Here is a 16,677-nt window from a genome sequence, read left to right as displayed (position 1 = left end):
ATTCTACTTCGTAGACTGTGCACCAAGTCAATTCCGATATAAAGCCACTTTGTTTCGCTCTTTAGAACTAACTTATGGCAGACCTCTGAATTTGTAATGCTTATGACGTCAACGTGCGGCACTTCCGCGGTTAGGGAAACTCCGAAGGTTGTAACCGACCCAACGTAAAAAAATTTGAAGCGGTCGGAGAAATTCTTTTAGTTTAGCACCTCGATTACACGAACACTGTCAGTTCACGAATCCACTGGCAAAAAGAACTAATCACTTGAGAATATCGGGCCATTTCTACTGATTAGGCTATAAAGCCTCGTCACGTCATGTAAGTAATATACTTCGTCGCGGATCCGACCTGTCACTGTGGCAGATATTTGATAGAACGTTTTAGCTAACGTCTCCGTGTGAGCTGTAGGTCACGAATAATAGTGAAGAATTTGCCGCTAACCCTTTCAGACGAAAGGTTTCGACAACATTTTGCAGAACATGGCGGTGCGATAACAGATTGCAAGTTGATGAGGACTCGAAATGGCGCCTCTCGGCGCTTTGGATTCATTGGATTCAGGTCTTCGCAGGATGCGGCTGAAGCCGTGAAATACTTCAATCGGACATTTATTGGAATGGCTAAAATTGAGGTTGATTTGGCGAAGGGGGTAATTGGTCTCGAGGACGATTTCGATGAGCTTTAACTGACTTGTTGTGCAGATTAATGATCCTTCTGCTCCTAAGCCGCGACGAGAGAGGGCAAAGGATATTAGTGCTCAGTCGATTGAGTCTAGTTTGATGAAATCGAATAAACGACCGAAAGTAGAAGGGAAAGAGTCGGATGAGGTGCAGGATCCGAAGCTTCGAGAGTTCCTTCAAGCCATGAAACCTCGGGGGAACGAAAGAACGTGGGCTAACGATGACTTTTCTGGTTTGCCTGTGGAGTCACTGTCTGCCGCAGCCATTGTTCCTGGGTTGGAGAGTGACGGAACTATTACAATCAATGAAGAACCTGTACCTAAGATCGACTACAAGACCAGTCGGGCAGTGTCCTCTGCACAGGCTTCTTCAGAAGTTGAAGAAGGAATCGTGGGGAACAGAGAATTGGACGAAGAAACTCAGCCAAATCTTGCGGCAACGGCGATTTCGGACGACGAGTGGCTGCGCCAAAGACAAAAACGAATTGTGGAAGTTGCCAAAACTGAAACGTCTACCGATCAAGAACAAGCTGTTCCCGTTACGGCGGAGGATGCTACTGAACCAGCAATAGAGGCTAAAACTTACTTGGAGAAATCTGAAGCTGAAATCAGTATCGAATCAATACAATCTACGAGGCGGTTGTTTGTTCGCAACCTATCATATGCGTGCTCAGAAGATGACCTCCGTGAATTGTTTGGCAAGTACGGGGAATTGGAAGAAGTGAGTACTTATGTTCTCTAGTCTCGATTGCATGGTGTCGATGCAAGAAATATGATGATTACTATTAGATAGGGACAACTGAATGTTTCGGCGGATGTTGATCTTTCCATACAGATAGTAGAAAATATCTGATTTGTTTCTGTTTGCGTTGACAACATGTGGTAGCGGCATGTCGTTGTGGGCTAAAGCTAACGATACGCTAGGTTCATATTGCAGTCGATAATGACACCCACAATTCAAAAGGATTTGCTTATATTTTGTTCGAAAATGGCGAAGACGCATGCAATGCGTATACTAGTTTAGATAAGCAATCATTCCAAGGCCGTCTACTGCATATTCTTCCCGGTCAGTCGAAGCGTGAAAACAGACTGGACGAGTTTGATCTTACACAGCTTCCACTTAAGAAGCAACAAGCTCTGAAACGCAAGGCTGCCGCGGCAAAAAACCAGTTTCAATGGAGTAGCTTGTATATGAATGTATGTGATATGTACCGGATTATATGGACCTTTCGGTACTAACGAGACCACTAGACTGACGCTGTTGTCGGGTTTTTGGCACAAAAAATGGGTGTCTCGAAAGCCGACTTCCTTGACCCTAAGTCCACTGACGCCGGTGTACGACAAGCCGTGGCTGAAGCTCACGCGATTGATGACGCTAAAAAGTACTTTGAATCTGTTGGAATGGACCTTAATGCATTTGGAGACACAAATGCCGGTCGCAGTGACACAGTGATCCTAGTTAAAAACTTTCCTTTTGAGACAACGACTGAAGAACTTCGCGACCTATTTTCTGAACACGGCGACGTCCGTCGAGTACTGATGCCGCCAAGTAATACGATTGCGGCAATCGAGATGGTTAATATTCCTCAAGCTCGTGCAGCCTTTGCAAAACTTGCGTACCGCAGATTCAAGAGCTCGATCTTGTACCTGGAGAGAGCCCCGAAGAATCTTCTTGGAAGCAATGCGGCACTTCTTCCAGTTGCTCCTTCGGCGCGTGCCCAGGAAACAGTTAAGCAGTTGAAGCCATCTGTCAGCGACCTTGTGAATCTTGATGAAGCGGAAGCAGACCAGGATTATAGTGCTAGTGTCGGTAGCACGAGCTTATTCATCAAGAATCTTAATTTCAAGACTCGCAGTAGCGACCTTGCTGCGGTCTTTAGTCCTCTGCAAGACTACGTTCGTGCTGAAGTAAAGATGAAGAAGGATCCTAAGCACGAAGGGCAGTGGCTCAGCATGGGTTTTGGTTTCGTGGAGTTTAAGACGAAAGAGTCCGCAGAAGTGGCGCGAAAGGCTATGATTGGCTTTGTTTTGGATGGCCATAGCTTGCAGATTAAGCTATCCACGCGTGGTGCTGACCATGGAGCGTTGAAAACTGTGACGAAGAGTAAGGTGGCTCCAAAGACGAAGATTATTATCAAGAACTTGCCCTTCGAAACGGCGAAAGGAGATATTCGTCGGCTTCTTGGTGCATTTGGCCAACTACGTACTGTCCGTTTGCCCAAGAAGTTTGACAATACAGCTCGAGGTTTTGCATTTGCAGAATTCGTCTCTGCTAGTGAAGCTGAGCACGCAATGGAGTCTTTGGCTGGAGTGCATTTACTAGGGCGCCGACTTGTCTTGCAGTATGCATCCCAGGATGCGACATCCGCAGAAGAGGAAATTGAGAGAATGCGAGGCAAGGTCCGGAAGCAGGTGGCCGGTGAGACTCTTGCGTCCTACAGGCTTTCCGGAAAGCGCAAATTTAATATTGATGATAGTAATGAAGAGAGCATGGATGTGTAAAATAGGATGAATAGCATTTGATGGCGTTGTTGTGTACATGAGTTAATACAATTAAGGTTTCGTAAAATCCTCCCGATCAAGAGCACATGATAATCAATATGGAATAACATTATAATATTAACTTATAGTAATATTGGATACTGAGCCTTTGGCTTTCGAGGCCTAATTGGATAGCACTGGTAGCGAATAATATGAAACGTAGCTTAGCTACTGTGGGAGTGAAATGAAAAAGTGACGGAGCGCGTGGACCGTTCTCTGCCACCTCATTTTGCGGTTCAAGGCCACATCGGCGATTCAGCGGCTCGAATCTTTAGGAAAGTATTGATGTCAGAATTGGAGTATATTTTGTATAATAGTTTTTGGATAAGCCTCGCAGATCAATATGACGCAAGTGAGTTGGGATCAAAAATTTGTTTGATTATCCGCCATAGTGCTTGATTTAGACGAAGTGTCAATTACGATTTACCGATCAGCGAATAGCTAAGTTGAATGGTCGAGCTTACTATCTCGTCCACCAATTGAAGCACTTAGCTGAAATTTAGATAGTTGACGTCTTATTCATTGTGGTCAGACTGCAGCTTGGCGTCGAATAAATCACTTTGGCTAATTTTTGGCTAATTCAATCCTTCTAGTCATGGGCTACGCCAGAGGCTACGGCGACTGTATCTAACTCATGGGATACGCCAGTGGCCTCGACGACTGTTTCTAACTCGTGGGATACGCTGGCGCCTTCTGTGCCAGATAGTTCTTGGAATATTCCAGCACCTACGACTCAGGAACATTCATGGGATATGCCAGCTCCTACAACGCAAACAAACTCATTGGATGCTCCATCTTCCCGGCCAATGGCTCCATCAGTCGGTCGGACTCGTTCGCGTTCGCGTTCACGTTCACATTCTCGGCCGTCGGCACGATCAGCACAGTCGTTTCAGGCCGATCCTGCTCATCCACGTTCTGAGGCAGCTCTGGACAGCCAGTGGAGCGCGCCAAAGCCAAGGACGTCGCGACCGCTATCCGCCGCCTCAAATACATCGAACATTAGTACAGCTGTGTCTGGTGCATCTTCAAAAACTCCAGCGTCTCTGATCGCGAGTTCCTGGGACTCTCCAGTCAAGGATATATCAGCAGCGTCGGCCTCTTGTGATGCGCCACTCACAGTCACCCAGTCTCAAGCTCACGCTGACCGATCGGCATCGCAATCGGGTGACACGCCCACTATCGCTTCGGCAGAGATGTCACGGATTACTCCTGCTCTAGCTGTAGCGAACGATTCGTGGGATGCACCGATTCCCGCACTCGCTGCCGACCCGTCTGATCGACCCGCAAAACAAGCCGACTATAGTTGGGGTGCGCCAGATTCATCAGCTTCGGAATTGCAGCATTTGTCCTGGGATAAACCAGACGGCCCGCCGGAAGGGACTTTCTTGCCCAACCCTTACGGAAGTGGCCGACACGATTCGCGACGGCGACGCTTTGGATCAATACCGAACCATGAGTCTTCAGATGGCAATACAAGTTCTGCGGCTTCAAAGACGGCAATTGGGCTCGGTGCTAGTAGATGGGCCCCGACTAATCGACCACAACGCCGGCGGTTTGAAGGGCAACGACGAAGATATGAAGACGAAGGGGATTCTCGACGTAGATATAGCGGAAGATACAGCGGAAGATACAGCGAGCGTGACGGGAGCGATAATTATGGCCAGGACGCAAATGGCAATTGGACCAATAAAGACAAAGGAAACATCGATACCAGCGGAGACAAGGGTGCCTGGCCCGCTCCAAATGCGCGTGGCGACATTGACAGCGACCAGCCTGAAACTGCTGCCACAGCTAGTAATGACTGGGATGCAGTTCCTGCAGCAACTCTTACGAGTGACTGGGAGGCTGTAGTGGTTTCACCAACTACGCTTTCGCCAGTTGTAACTGGGAACAACATGAAGTTACCTGACCAGCAAAAAGATATCAAATCTGTGACCCCACAAGCTGTTAGACCACCGAAGCCGACCTCTAATACAGCAGCACCAGCTTCTACCGATGAGTGGGACGCGACTGCACCTGCTGTCATTGATAGCTGGGAAGCTCCTACACCGGCCGTCAATAGTTGGGACGCACCTGCTCTAGCTGTCGGATATAGTCGGGATGCAGTGTCCGCGCCAGTCAGAGAGCAGGCTCCCGCGCGCGCATTGCCGGCGCCTACCCAAACCGAGTCGAAGGCTGCTCCTACGCGCGATGACTCATGGGCGGCAGCAGCGGTATTTGTTCCGAAATCGTGCTCTGCACCAGAGAAGTCTTCAAACAATACAGTACCAGCACCAGTACCAGTACCAGTACCAGTACCAGTACCAGTACCAGTACCAGTACCAGTACCAGCACCAGCACCAGCACCAGCACCAGCACGTGGCACTGAATACACTGGATGGGATACGCCAGTGCCAGTGCCAGATAATAGCTGGGATGCAACTCCTACAACTGCGAGCAATGGCAACACTTTCACATCGGCTTCCCCTCCAATCTCTTCGAAGCCTATGAACGCACTGGTGCCTGCACTACATGATCCAGAGCCGCGCCAATCGGAGCCGAAGTCTGAATATAAGCCGGCAATCCGCGCTCAAGATCAGTCTTCGCAGCCGTCACAGTCATCATGGGATACTCCAGCTCTCACCACTGCCGACAACAGTTGGGATATGCCGACCTCGGCAAGTAGCTGGGATGCAACTTCAGTAACCACAACGCAAACCTCAGGATGGGATGCTCCAAATCCCGCAGATTCACGGTCGCTTGCCAGCGACTCGTGGAGCCAGTCGCAATCTCAAGGATATGCTCGTAATGGTTCGGGTGCACCTAAGGAACTTCACTTCGGAGGAGGAAGTCTAGCCGGTAGCAAGTATAGTAATGGACGAAGGTCATACCGTGGTGGTAGTCGTGGTGGTCGAATTGGAGGCGATTATGATAGACGCGGTGGTAAAGTAGATGACAATAGCGATTATGGCGGAGGCTACGGCGATCGTAGCGGTTATAGAGGCAAAAGCGGAGTTCACCAGGAAAATGACAGACCGTCAGCTCGAGATGGAACCCACGTTGGTGACGGCGGACCACCACGAAGCATCTGTAGTAGCTCTGAGAGCTCTGAACGTCCTTCCCGCGACTATGACTCCAACAGGGCTGCTCAGTCATGGGATGGTGCTTCTGCTCAACAGTTTTCAGAGCGTCGGTCTTGGGGCTCACAGGTGCCTGGTACCGCTGTGTCATGGAACATGGCTCCTGGTGCGGCAGCGGAGAGTTGGGATGCCTTGGCGGCAGCTGGGGGTGCGACGGAAATGAGTATAGCTTCGACAGCAGCAGCGGCACTACCAACAGCGGCACTACGAACAGCAGCACCACCAGCAGCGCCACAAGGACCAACAGCAGCAGAAGCTGCTGGTCGTACATCTCCAGCTCCGGCATCTGCCATATTGGTCCCTTCGACGTCGAATAGTTGGGACGCCTCTGCGAGTGAGCAGCGTAATGACTCGTGGCATATTCAGCAGCCAACGAATTCTTGGTAAATTTGTATATGGATCGCAATGGGATTGAAGAAAATTAGATACTTACCGAGGATCTGATTATATACTTACCGTTCTTTATCATTATTCATACGATGTTGTAATTTGGATTAAATTCAAAAGTATCAAGTGCATAGCAAAAGTTTACATATACTGTATAATTGCAATTAGTTTTAATTTAGTAGTTACAAAGTCACTATAGTACAATATTTACTCCTCCTTCATATAATTCTAAGGTCTCCGTCTGCCTCTGCTTTTAGGACCCCACTTGTCGTAGTCTCTCCCTCGGTCTCTCTCGCTTGGACGCCGATCTTGAGATCGAGGGTGGCCGTTATATGAAGGTGGAGGAGGCTTACTGGCCACTTTTTCCTGTAGTTCCTTATACGTCGCTCTCATTTGTGCGTATCCGAGATGCATCTACTCCGTTAGCGACAACGTGGGTACACTAACAGCCGTAACACTCACCTTGCCAGCGAAATGATCAGCTAGCCGACGGTCATTATCCAGTCGCGATAAATAAGCTCCACAGACATCGCACACCTGCAGTTTTTGATGACCCGAAGGGCCCATATTGTCATTGAGATTTCGAAGTTCCCTCTCCTTGGATTCACGCTCGTGGCGCTTAATCTTTATATGGTGATATTCCTCAAGTGTGCGACTTATCATTCCATAATCCCCAAGCACCGATATCTCCATAACTGATGCATCAATTCCCTCGTTTAGTTCATCAATTGCTTTAAGCTATTGGCACCTTATTAGCAAGCTGCACAGTACATTTCAAATTCAATCAAACTATCTCACCAATGCCGTCGTCTGCGCAATTTCATCCGGCGTCCGTTCTAACCTCCGCTGTGCGGCATCAATCCTCCTATTACAATCCAATACGTACTTCTCCAAATCTTTCAAGTAATCATAATCAAAACTGCTGAAATCACGACCACTTTCACGTTCACGAATATATTCGGCTTTGAGGCCCTCCGAGTGGATCTTGGGACACGGACCCATATCTTGCTTCGTATTTGTAAAGAGATCATGAGGACATGTGCCGACGATGTAACTTTTGCAAACGCGGGCGTCTGTGAGAGGGATTTCTTGCCGTTTGGAGTTACGGCCGGCGAGGGCGTCTGCGCCCATAAGTTGCTAGAAAACGTTGTTACATATCATCTAACGACTCTAATACACATAGGATTGTATATACCTCTAACAGTTTCCTCTGTTCGGCCGCCATTATAAAAGATTATGGATAACGTCCTGGAGTCACGGAACCGCGATTGTATTGGTCGCACTTAGCTTTTGTCGCTTTCACTTTGCACGAGAAGCGTGTCCGGAGTCATTGCTTGATGGGATAATGTGATCGCATAGGCGTAAGACAGCACTAAAACGAAGGAAATTATTCAGAGAGAGGAGGCCAACCAGCAAACCCTAATTGCTTGAAACTTTGTTGAATCAAGAAAACTATCCTACAACGTTGCTACAAATACAGAAATGCAAAAAACAATAGAACCAAAAGCCATGTTCCCACTAACAAAGCCGAAATGTACTGAAGTTAGCCGAACGATAAATGTATGAAGTGAACAAATAAAAACGTATGAAGTGAACAAATAAAAACAATCTCACTAACTCATAGGACATGTGCATAAACCAAAAAAACGAAATGCTAGCCGTACTCATTTATGCTATTCTATCCAGTACTTGCCCACCATAACCGAAGAAAACGACAAATCAAGAAAATAGAAATGAATTCTGAGAATCATGTGGTTGCTGCGTATCCACTTGACAAATCTCGTTCGTAGAATAAAACATAAGCATCTTTTGAGACGACACGCTCAGGAGGACAGATGGCTACCCTACTGTCATCGAAGATAAGCCAGCCCTTATTGTTCTTGTGTACGAACGCGGTATAATGGCCCCCTCTAACGGATCCATAATGATTAACGACACCATACAGATTGTAGCGGAATGGAGGTTGTTGGTCTGCTGCTTGTGGGAACTTATCCAACCATACCTTGTCTTCCGATCTGTAATTCGGCCAATATGGCGTGAGATCCAGACCTTTCAGGGGAAAGTTCACGAAATTCTCTAACTTGTTACTCCAACGACCACTAACCTTAAAACGTTTCAGGTGGATAATTAGAATGACCGGTAGTCGTGAGATACGAAGTGCCTTCGTAGCCTTTCTCTGCTGCTTACATTGAGGGCAGTGCCTATATTCAGCATTAATACGTACTAGCGGGCAAATTTGAAACACATACCATGCGTCATCGTGATCCAAAATCTCTTCAGCAACAAATAAATCGAAGCATTGCTCCAAGGTCACATTCTTACCCGGTGCCAGAGGAAGGGACAAGAATGAGAACGGATTGTAAGTCGTAGATGTGAATCTACAAACTGTACACGTGAGCCGACTTTGATACTGTCCTTGGAACATATGAACAATTGCAGAATTATCCGATTTCATGTAACGCTCCCATTCTAGGAATGATGCATATCGTACCGTATACCGTTCCCGCATACGTTCCTCCTGTTCTGTCAGAGGTGGTAGCCTGGCCTTTCCACCATTGACATTCAGGTCCTCGTGCAATCCATCAAGAATAAATGTCAAAAATTCCTGCGCATCATGCTGATCGTTTCCAGCGAATTCAGGTCGCAACCTTCCAGTAACTTCCTACGACATTATTTTAGCAGGCGAACCGTAAATTATATTGTATAATAACATACCTTCATAGTCGTCGGTATCAGGAAGGTGCATTGATCATTATACAGAGCATGCACTAGGTTGCCAAATACCAATGTCAGTTCACCCTTCGTACCCAGCTTATTCTTCAGATTTATATGTTTTTTATATGACCCAGTCAGGAAAAATCGAGCCAACAGTCCTGTTCCTGCAAGACATTGGATAATACTATTCATGTAGCACGTATTTCCCAAGTTCTTCAAACCGGTCAGTCCAGCGCTGACTTCCCCAAGACCCGAGTAATTGTTTCCAATAGAGTGCTGTTTCTCGCTCCGCGTAACTGTAGGACTCTGTGGGAATTGGGCTGCCAGATCGATCGTTTGAGGAGATGTCCTTGGAGGCTGGTTATTCGAGACTTGTAACTGAAGAGATGGAAGTGTAGTGCCTGCAACAGGCATACTGTGAGCTGACATTCTTCCGTTGTATGATAAGCGGTCTACCACCGGTGTCGGTCGCTTGGGCATAAGGTCGCTCGGTGCCTGCGGTCCCCTCCGGAAGAAGTCGTTCATATCGCGATTATACACCTCCGCTGTCACGGAGGATTGTGGAGGCACCTTAACCACATTGTGACTCGTGCTGGAATTGTAAGTATGGTTGCTTGGCGAAAACTCTGAAGGCGTTCGATTGCCATCTATCGTCGAATACTTAATTGGCGGAGTCCCTTTCAACCTCTGATCGTAAGGCTCGGGCACTGGTTTTCGAATAAGACTCGAATAGTCCTGCTCGTATGTCATGGTTATCTTATCTTTCGTCACGTCATAAACCTCCTCGTTTGCTGGCTTATCTGGAAGCATTTTTTTTGCGACATTCGTGGCAGTCTTGGTACTGACCAAACTGTTTCGGCCACAATATTCTACCCACGCATCAATTCCACCCACTAATAAACATGGTTGCCGTTTCAAACTTTTAACAGTCTCATGCTCGTATATCGTATCTATTAAGTTGTGAAGGGGTAGCTGTTGACTGTCTGAAACGGGACCGCCAAGATAGTTATTTGTTCGACTATTCTGGTCGTAATATATGATAAGTTGGAATTTATGCCTTCTGCTGAATATATCTTGCTCCCTCGCAGGCGAGAGAATTAATGCATCCTCTAAATCGGCACTTGTTTGGCTAAAGCAATGTCAGATATGCATTGACAGTAGCATTCAGCAATTAATACTTACTTTGCACGAAGAACAATTGGATCGATGCTCACGATATTGCTTGTATAGATATGGCCTTCATCGAACTGCTCACGAGGCCTTATATCCAACAATAAGATTTGATCCGGAACCTCGTGAATATAGGTTGCCAAAGCCTCAGCCGTTACAGATAACGCTCTTGGGAAATTGTAGGGCCTGTGAATTTTGCCTTCATTCGGAGGAGGGGGAGGTGGTGGGACACTTGGTGGTGGAGGTGGTCGAATAATTGGAGGTGCAGGCGTATGGCTAGGTGAATTTCGTAGCGAGGATGAGCTTTTCATTTGTGAAGACCTCCACATCTCGTGCTCAGACGTTATCGAGGAGGAGCCCGGGACAGACGGAAGTGCCTTTGGCACCGACGGTAGTGAACCAAGACGTTGTGCAGTGTTTAAGCCATTGGAAACGGACTCGTGAGATCTTTTCGACTCATGCGACGATGCTGAGGTACTTGTAGGCAGCTCCCGAGGTCCGTGCAGTGGTTTTCTCGAGGTGGAATATGTAGCTGGTGGTATTGAGTGATATTGTGTTGCAACAATAGAGCTCGATGCGCCATCGTGTCTAGAGGGGTTGGAACTCACGGACGATGATAACGACGGCGTCGAATAAGACGACTCTGAGGCATGAACAGTGAAATAATCCGTCGCACGCGATTCTCTCAACTTAATTCCCCCTATTCGTAGTCTGTTGAAACGCTCTTCGAGGGAATCTGCTCCGGAGGACTTCGGTGGTGGAGGCGGTGGCTCTGTTTGCATCAGTGCAGACACCATTGAGGTCGACGACGGCCCTCTCAGATCGTCAATGGCCGACCCCCTAGGAGTACGGTCACCCATGGTATCCGCTATGTCTTCTGGATATTGCGAACAATGTGTGGTAACTGATAATTCGTTCGGTGGTGGTAACTAACTGCTGAGTGAAGTGCCGCTATCCAACTTGTTAGTTGGCCACGGCTTGTGAACCTTGTCGTAACGCCTTCCTTGTATGATGCGGCACCCTTTGATAGCCAACTACACCCTCTCGCGGTTACACAGTAGTCAAAGTTATGGATCCTAACGGTGTCATAGAATAATACGATTAATACTATAAGCAACAATATTCGACGATCGAGGGTCACGGATGATAGTGAATGCACTATACCACGGGCGTATCTAATATTATACTAGGTGTCGGCCTGGAGCAGATATTTGGATCTTCTTTTACTCTTGAAATGACTTGCTAGCCAGTTTAGTTCTTTAATTGCTAGCTTTTGAGTCTATTACGACACGTATTATCCGTTTCGTCGCGAACCGTTATGTTTTGCTTAATCAAGCAGCGTGAAGTCAATTGTAGGGAGTTCGTTATAAATCACGTTAACACCTCGTTGACGCTGCCATAATATCGAATGTATTTGGATTGCGTATACGAGTAAAATCCGAGCGCTCAAAATCGAAGAAACCAAAGCACGAGAGTCTCAGATGGCAGCCGTTGAGAGGCGTCGTCATCATAATCGCGAGGCTACGTAACTAGGCGTGGTAGTTGCAGCTGTTCCTAACCCGCCATTTGGCTTACCAATGGCGCACAAGATCATCCGACGCAACGCTTGTGGCTATATACCCAAACTGAGAACGCCATTCCAGGCACAAGTGCCACAACAGCTCAATTCACGTCACGTGAGTGCCTTCTGCGATGTGCTGTGCGCTCTTCACCGAACCTTATTAGTCCACTAATCTCAGTTGGCGTTCTGATCCCACCTGAGGTTGAGTTCATTACGAAAATTTACGTACTCTTTGTTTTGTATATTCGAGATTCCCTTAGATCAGATTTTGAAAAGCCGATATAACTCAGCGCAATGTCCTGGTTCTCTTCCGCGGGAGTGCTCGACGAGCAAATCGAGCGTGCGACGTCTGAGGGGTTGCCGAATGGCGAGGTAGACCTCGCGCTGAATCTGGAGATATGTGATATGATTCGGAGTAAGAGTGTACCTGCAAAGGATGCTATGCGATCACTGAAGAAACGGTTAAATCACAAGAACCCGAACGTCCAACTGCTTGCATTGAAGGTATGTACTTTATTATTTGAAGCTGGATAATATACTGATCGTTGACGTACGTATATATAGCTTACCGACGCGTGTGTGAAGAACGGCGGCTATCATTTTTTGATGGAAGTAGCATCGAGAGAGTTTGTGGATAATTTGGTGTCGATTCTTAAGAATCCAGGAGGCGTGAACAACGATGTGAAGGCAATGATTCTTGAGCTGATTCAGATCTGGGCATCAGTATTTGATGGCCAAATGCAGCTGCAATATGTAGGAACAGTCTACAAGGAGCTTAAAAGTCAAGGTAACTTCAATTACGGATGTGGACGCAATGCGGGGCTAAACAAGTGCAATACAGGATTCGAATTTCCTGAGGAGATTACCAAAGTCTCAACGACATTTATTGATTCATCAGCTGTATGTAATCGTATAGTTTACATTTTTTGCACACGTGCTAATTGAATCCCTTTAGCCTCCAGATTGGACAGACTCAGAGGTTTGCATGCGATGTCGAACGCCATTTTCCTTCACTAACCGGAAACACCACTGCCGAAACTGTGGTAACGCTTTCGATCAGAACTGCTCGTCCAAGAGTATACCTCTCCCCCATCTCGGTATTACACAGCCTGTACGCGTGTGCGATTCGTGTTATGCGCTGAAGCACAAGGCTCCCCACAAGCACCATCGACACAAATCAGAGGACAAGAAGAAGTCAGCGACTGCGCTCATCTACGAAGAGGACGATGACTTAAAGCGCGCATTGAGAATGAGTCTCGAGGAGTCGAAGCAGCCAATGTCAGGATTCACTGCTGCTCCACCTCCTGTTCAAGCGAAACCAGAATTGAATTCTTTGGCTTCTGATTACGAGGATCCAGATATTAAGGCGGCCATAGAAGCGAGCTTGAGAGATATGGAGGAGCAGAAGAAAGCTAAAGAATCAGTACCAGCGCCTGAAGAACCAAGACCTGCAGCTCCTGCTGTTAAAGCTGTTCCTCTGCCGGTAAATTTATTTTCTAGCACACACTGAACCACAATCTAACTGTAGCTTAGAATCAGCTATCCCTAAAGGATATTGAAAATATCAACTTATTTTCTATTCTTGTGGATCATCTACCTGCTGACAACCCAAGCGCCATTCTACGGGATCCTAAGCTTCAAGAGCTATACGATAATGTTACAAGTCTGAGACCTAAATTCTCGAGGAATGTTGTGGAGTCGATTGGAAAATATGGTATGCAATACTAGCGAATTGGATTCGCGATTTCCTCTGACAGTGACTTAGATGCTCTTTTGGAGATGTACCAGAAGTTGTCGACGGCTATGCGTTACTATGACCAGATGCTTGAAGCACGGCTTGGCTACGCTGCGTACGGGCGTCACTACTAGGAAATCTACTGTTACACAGGCTGCGCGTCATTATGAAGATACAGTGTAGTTGGTGCATAGTTTGGCTGCTATTTGTTATATGGTTTATCTTCTGTGTATTGTTTTGGCGCATACTTGGCTTACGTGCAGGTGGCTGCGGAAGGTGTATTATTTCGGTCTTTAGTGAGGAACTAATAGTATATTATTTGCTCCGATCTGGAGTGGGTTTATGTAAGATGACCTGTAGACCAATGCAATGACTAGCTTTGCCACTGTTCGTCTATATCTCTCTTATTCAAAGAGCTGGGCTGCTTACTTTATGCGGTAAAATCGACTGAAGCAACATGTATATTCAAAGAAAATGCTTACTTGACCGAGGCCTCGTATAAATAAAGTGCGGCAGCGACAGGTCCAATTAAGCTAATCTTTCAACTTGAAAGTGGAACTTAGGTCGTTCACCCCACCATATTTGGTCTCGTCAGGCAGAAGTTTCTCGAAATGAGGAGAATGAACCCTAATGCCACTGCCCTAAACTGCCCCTCGGACCATAAGTAGAGCAGCTCGGCCCTACACAGTTTACACATTTTCTTAGATACTAACGTGTACAATATTTGACCAGAGCGCAATTCTAATCTTATTCGATTAGTGCTATTATCAATTGAAGTTTGTGTCGGCAGTTACTACGTCTGGTAAGTTTTACGCTTTTGTTTAAGAAGTGGGCGCGTCAACGGGATTTTTTAATTGAAATGACGACATAAGTTTGCTGTGCACCAGTCTGAAGAGATTTGTACTCTTTCATTATGTGGACTTCCTAATCTATACCCAAATTTCTGATCTATTAAAAAGACTCCGATTTGGCGCGTCGCTTTTTCTAATGGAAGCTTGAAGATGACATGTGTTAACAATGACAAAGGTTATAGATAATTACAGATATTCGTCATGGTCTTACACAATCCAAACAATTGGTACTTATATTTTCCTCATTCTTTCTCTTTTTGGTCGCTCGTTATTTGTATCGGAACATTGTACGGCAGGGCCTGAATATTTTGCAGCAGCAGCCACCGCACTAGCATAGTCACAATTTGATTCGATATTTTCGTTCGTGATCTTTCTTACATTTTTGAGCAAGATTTTAATATCTTTTTTCTTTCTTCCAGGCACTGGGTAGATAAGAATTGCGTAGACTGGGCCAAGACGTATTTTTCCGAGAAGCTGGTTGGCCTCAGCGCTACAGTCGAAGACGGGCAAACTTCGGTCTCGATCACGAAACTCGCCAGTCTGACAGGTGACGTCGACGTTAATCAGCGCAAGGGGAAGGTTATCAGTTTGTTTGATGTGAAGATTGTACTGGATTATGAGGGCAGTGTCGGAACTGCGGCTGTCAGTGGCACTATCTCGATTCCAGAGGTAGCGTATGACACTGAGGAGGATGAGTACGTGTTTGACGTGAGTATAAGTGAGGAGACGAAGGAGAAGCAACCGGCGAGGGAATTGATTCGTGCGAAGATCGTGCCTGAGTTGCGACAGAAGCTGTCGGCTTTTGGTCATGATTTAATGGAGAGTGAGTCTGTCAATTTACTCTTTCCGGACTGTTTCTGATGGGATATAGCGCATGGCAAGGATATACAGCACCCAGTTGCAGAGAACAGGTCGCAGTTCACATCATCCAACCAGACTGCCAAGGCTACTCCAATGACAGCAGCAACGACCACGACAGCGGCTAACGAGAAGTCGTCCTCATCAGCGGCTTATAACACGACTACTCTCCGGCTAGAATCTGCCTTCAACACTACGGCGGCGGAGCTGTATACGACTTTCCTTGATCCTGCGCGAGTTGCCGCGTGGACGCGCTCTCCACCTGTCAAGTTCACCCCGAGTGAAGGTGGCGAGTATGCTCTGTTTGGCGGCAACGTTTCGGGCAAGTTCTTGAAATTGGTTGAGAACAAGTCCATTGAGATGTTGTGGCGTTTGAAAGACTGGAAACCGGAGCATTTTGCCGAGTTGAAAATCGTGTTCGATCAGGGCCAGAGCGAGACTAAAGCCATAGTTGCGTGGAAGGGCGTTCCTGTCGGACAAGAGGTATGTCCGCCAATTGTACAACCCTTCATCTTATACAGAAATAACTAATAATTTTGTGTAGGATGTCACGAGACGCAACTTTGAAGAATACTACGTCAAATCAATTAAGCTCACATTCGGGTACGTCTCTCCTTCACCCCTTTTCTACGACTTGTCTAGATTTGTGACTTTAATTTCGGTATGTGTTGTTGCTTTGTTGGGCATCTTTCTAATGCGCGTTGTTTATTAGATTTGGCGCTGTATTGTAATTTGCCGATTTTTCAAGAAGTTCATGACAATATTCTTCAGAATATGTACTTGTATATTTGTGGTCGATCGCTGCACGTCCAGCTCCAGCTGGCGGGCGGGGATGGATGCGTTAGAATTGGCGTACACACTGGTTTTTCTTGTTATAAAAAGTTGTTTTTCTCGGAAGTTAAGTTACCGACACAGACTTAATTGAAGAAGTTTACGGCGTCTATGAATTTACGATGGGATCTTTTCTTTTGGTCGTTTACATTTGTTCAATCAATTATAATAAAACCTAGTATTTTTAACTTCTGATGCGTAGTCATAGGCGTGGGTTCGAAGCCAATTGATC

The 16,677-nt window shown here is 46.6% G+C and overlaps 6 protein-coding genes across 6 annotated transcripts; 4 read left to right on the top strand and 2 right to left on the bottom strand.

Annotated features, from left to right (window-relative positions):
- The first annotated feature begins 134 nt into the window (after positions 1-134).
- Positions 135-3,237, top strand: V1508DRAFT_411269 (uncharacterized protein). Its single transcript, XM_066939437.1, has 5 exons — positions 135-319; positions 410-647; positions 700-1,398; positions 1,602-1,874; positions 1,929-3,237. Coding segments are annotated over exons 1-5 (2,463 nt in total). The 5' UTR covers positions 135-317; the 3' UTR covers positions 3,180-3,237.
- Positions 3,238-3,370: 133 nt separating this feature from the next.
- On the top strand, positions 3,371-6,838 carry V1508DRAFT_261587 (uncharacterized protein). Its single transcript, XM_066936432.1, has 2 exons — positions 3,371-3,570; positions 3,812-6,838. Exons 1-2 carry the CDS (start codon positions 3,562-3,564, stop codon positions 6,722-6,724), a joined length of 2,922 nt encoding a protein of 973 aa, XP_066797799.1. The 5' UTR covers positions 3,371-3,561; the 3' UTR covers positions 6,725-6,838.
- A 7-nt stretch (positions 6,839-6,845) lies between these two features.
- Positions 6,846-8,113, bottom strand: V1508DRAFT_365702 (uncharacterized protein). The gene is made up of 4 exons (XM_066937340.1): positions 7,920-8,113; positions 7,523-7,861; positions 7,187-7,462; positions 6,846-7,138 (listed from the first exon to the last, which is right to left on the bottom strand). The coding sequence occupies exons 1-4, from the start codon at positions 7,947-7,949 to the stop codon at positions 6,953-6,955; spliced, it is 831 nt and encodes a 276-aa protein (XP_066797798.1). The 5' UTR covers positions 7,950-8,113; the 3' UTR covers positions 6,846-6,952.
- Positions 8,114-8,471: 358 nt separating this feature from the next.
- Positions 8,472-11,469, bottom strand: V1508DRAFT_430619 (uncharacterized protein; the record flags this gene model as incomplete). Its single annotated transcript, XM_066941914.1, has 4 exons — positions 8,472-8,925; positions 8,974-9,386; positions 9,440-10,568; positions 10,622-11,469. 4 exons carry the CDS (start codon positions 11,467-11,469, stop codon positions 8,472-8,474), a joined length of 2,844 nt encoding a protein of 947 aa, XP_066797797.1.
- Positions 11,470-12,265: 796 nt separating this feature from the next.
- V1508DRAFT_411256 (uncharacterized protein) lies at positions 12,266-14,293 on the top strand. The gene is made up of 6 exons (XM_066939436.1): positions 12,266-12,674; positions 12,735-12,957; positions 13,012-13,070; positions 13,126-13,653; positions 13,704-13,884; positions 13,936-14,293. Exons 1-6 carry the CDS (start codon positions 12,465-12,467, stop codon positions 14,037-14,039), a joined length of 1,305 nt encoding a protein of 434 aa, XP_066797796.1. The 5' UTR covers positions 12,266-12,464; the 3' UTR covers positions 14,040-14,293.
- A 196-nt stretch (positions 14,294-14,489) lies between these two features.
- Positions 14,490-16,659, top strand: V1508DRAFT_411250 (activator of Hsp90 ATPase). The gene is made up of 6 exons (XM_066939435.1): positions 14,490-14,707; positions 14,932-14,983; positions 15,176-15,579; positions 15,628-16,097; positions 16,159-16,217; positions 16,327-16,659. Exons 2-6 carry the CDS (start codon positions 14,958-14,960, stop codon positions 16,343-16,345), a joined length of 978 nt encoding a protein of 325 aa, XP_066797795.1. The 5' UTR covers positions 14,490-14,707; positions 14,932-14,957; the 3' UTR covers positions 16,346-16,659.
- The last annotated feature ends 18 nt before the right edge of the window (positions 16,660-16,677 follow it).

Source organism: Lipomyces doorenjongii, assembly GCF_038497915.1.
Source record: "Lipomyces doorenjongii strain NRRL Y-27504 unplaced genomic scaffold V1508scaffold_7, whole genome shotgun sequence".
In the NCBI taxonomy this organism is placed as follows: Eukaryota; Fungi; Ascomycota; class Lipomycetes; order Lipomycetales; family Lipomycetaceae; genus Lipomyces; species Lipomyces doorenjongii.
This window is presented reverse-complemented; position numbering and strand designations above follow the sequence as displayed.

Coding starts and splice junctions, on each gene's coding strand:
- V1508DRAFT_411269 (XM_066939437.1), top strand. Junction 648..699: donor AGGTTGATTTGGCGAAGGGG/GTAATTGGTCTC, acceptor CTTGTTGTGCAG/ATTAATGATCCTTCTGCTCC. Junction 1,875..1,928: donor GGAGTAGCTTGTATATGAAT/GTATGTGATATG, acceptor CGAGACCACTAG/ACTGACGCTGTTGTCGGGTT.
- V1508DRAFT_365702 (XM_066937340.1), bottom strand. CDS start 7,949: ATGGCGGCCGAACAGAGGAAACTGTTAGAG. Junction 7,862..7,919: donor AACAGAGGAAACTGTTAGAG/GTATATACAATC, acceptor AACGTTTTCTAG/CAACTTATGGGCGCAGACGC. Junction 7,463..7,522: donor TTGCGCAGACGACGGCATTG/GTGAGATAGTTT, acceptor AGGTGCCAATAG/CTTAAAGCAATTGATGAACT.
- V1508DRAFT_411256 (XM_066939436.1), top strand. CDS start 12,465: ATGTCCTGGTTCTCTTCCGCGGGAGTGCTCGACGAGCAAATCGAGCGT. Junction 12,958..13,011: donor CAAGGAGCTTAAAAGTCAAG/GTAACTTCAATT, acceptor AGTGCAATACAG/GATTCGAATTTCCTGAGGAG. Junction 13,885..13,935: donor GGAGTCGATTGGAAAATATG/GTATGCAATACT, acceptor ACAGTGACTTAG/ATGCTCTTTTGGAGATGTAC.
- V1508DRAFT_411250 (XM_066939435.1), top strand. CDS start 14,958: ATGGTCTTACACAATCCAAACAATTG. Junction 14,984..15,175: donor TTACACAATCCAAACAATTG/GTACTTATATTT, acceptor TCTTTCTTCCAG/GCACTGGGTAGATAAGAATT. Junction 16,098..16,158: donor GCGTTCCTGTCGGACAAGAG/GTATGTCCGCCA, acceptor AATTTTGTGTAG/GATGTCACGAGACGCAACTT.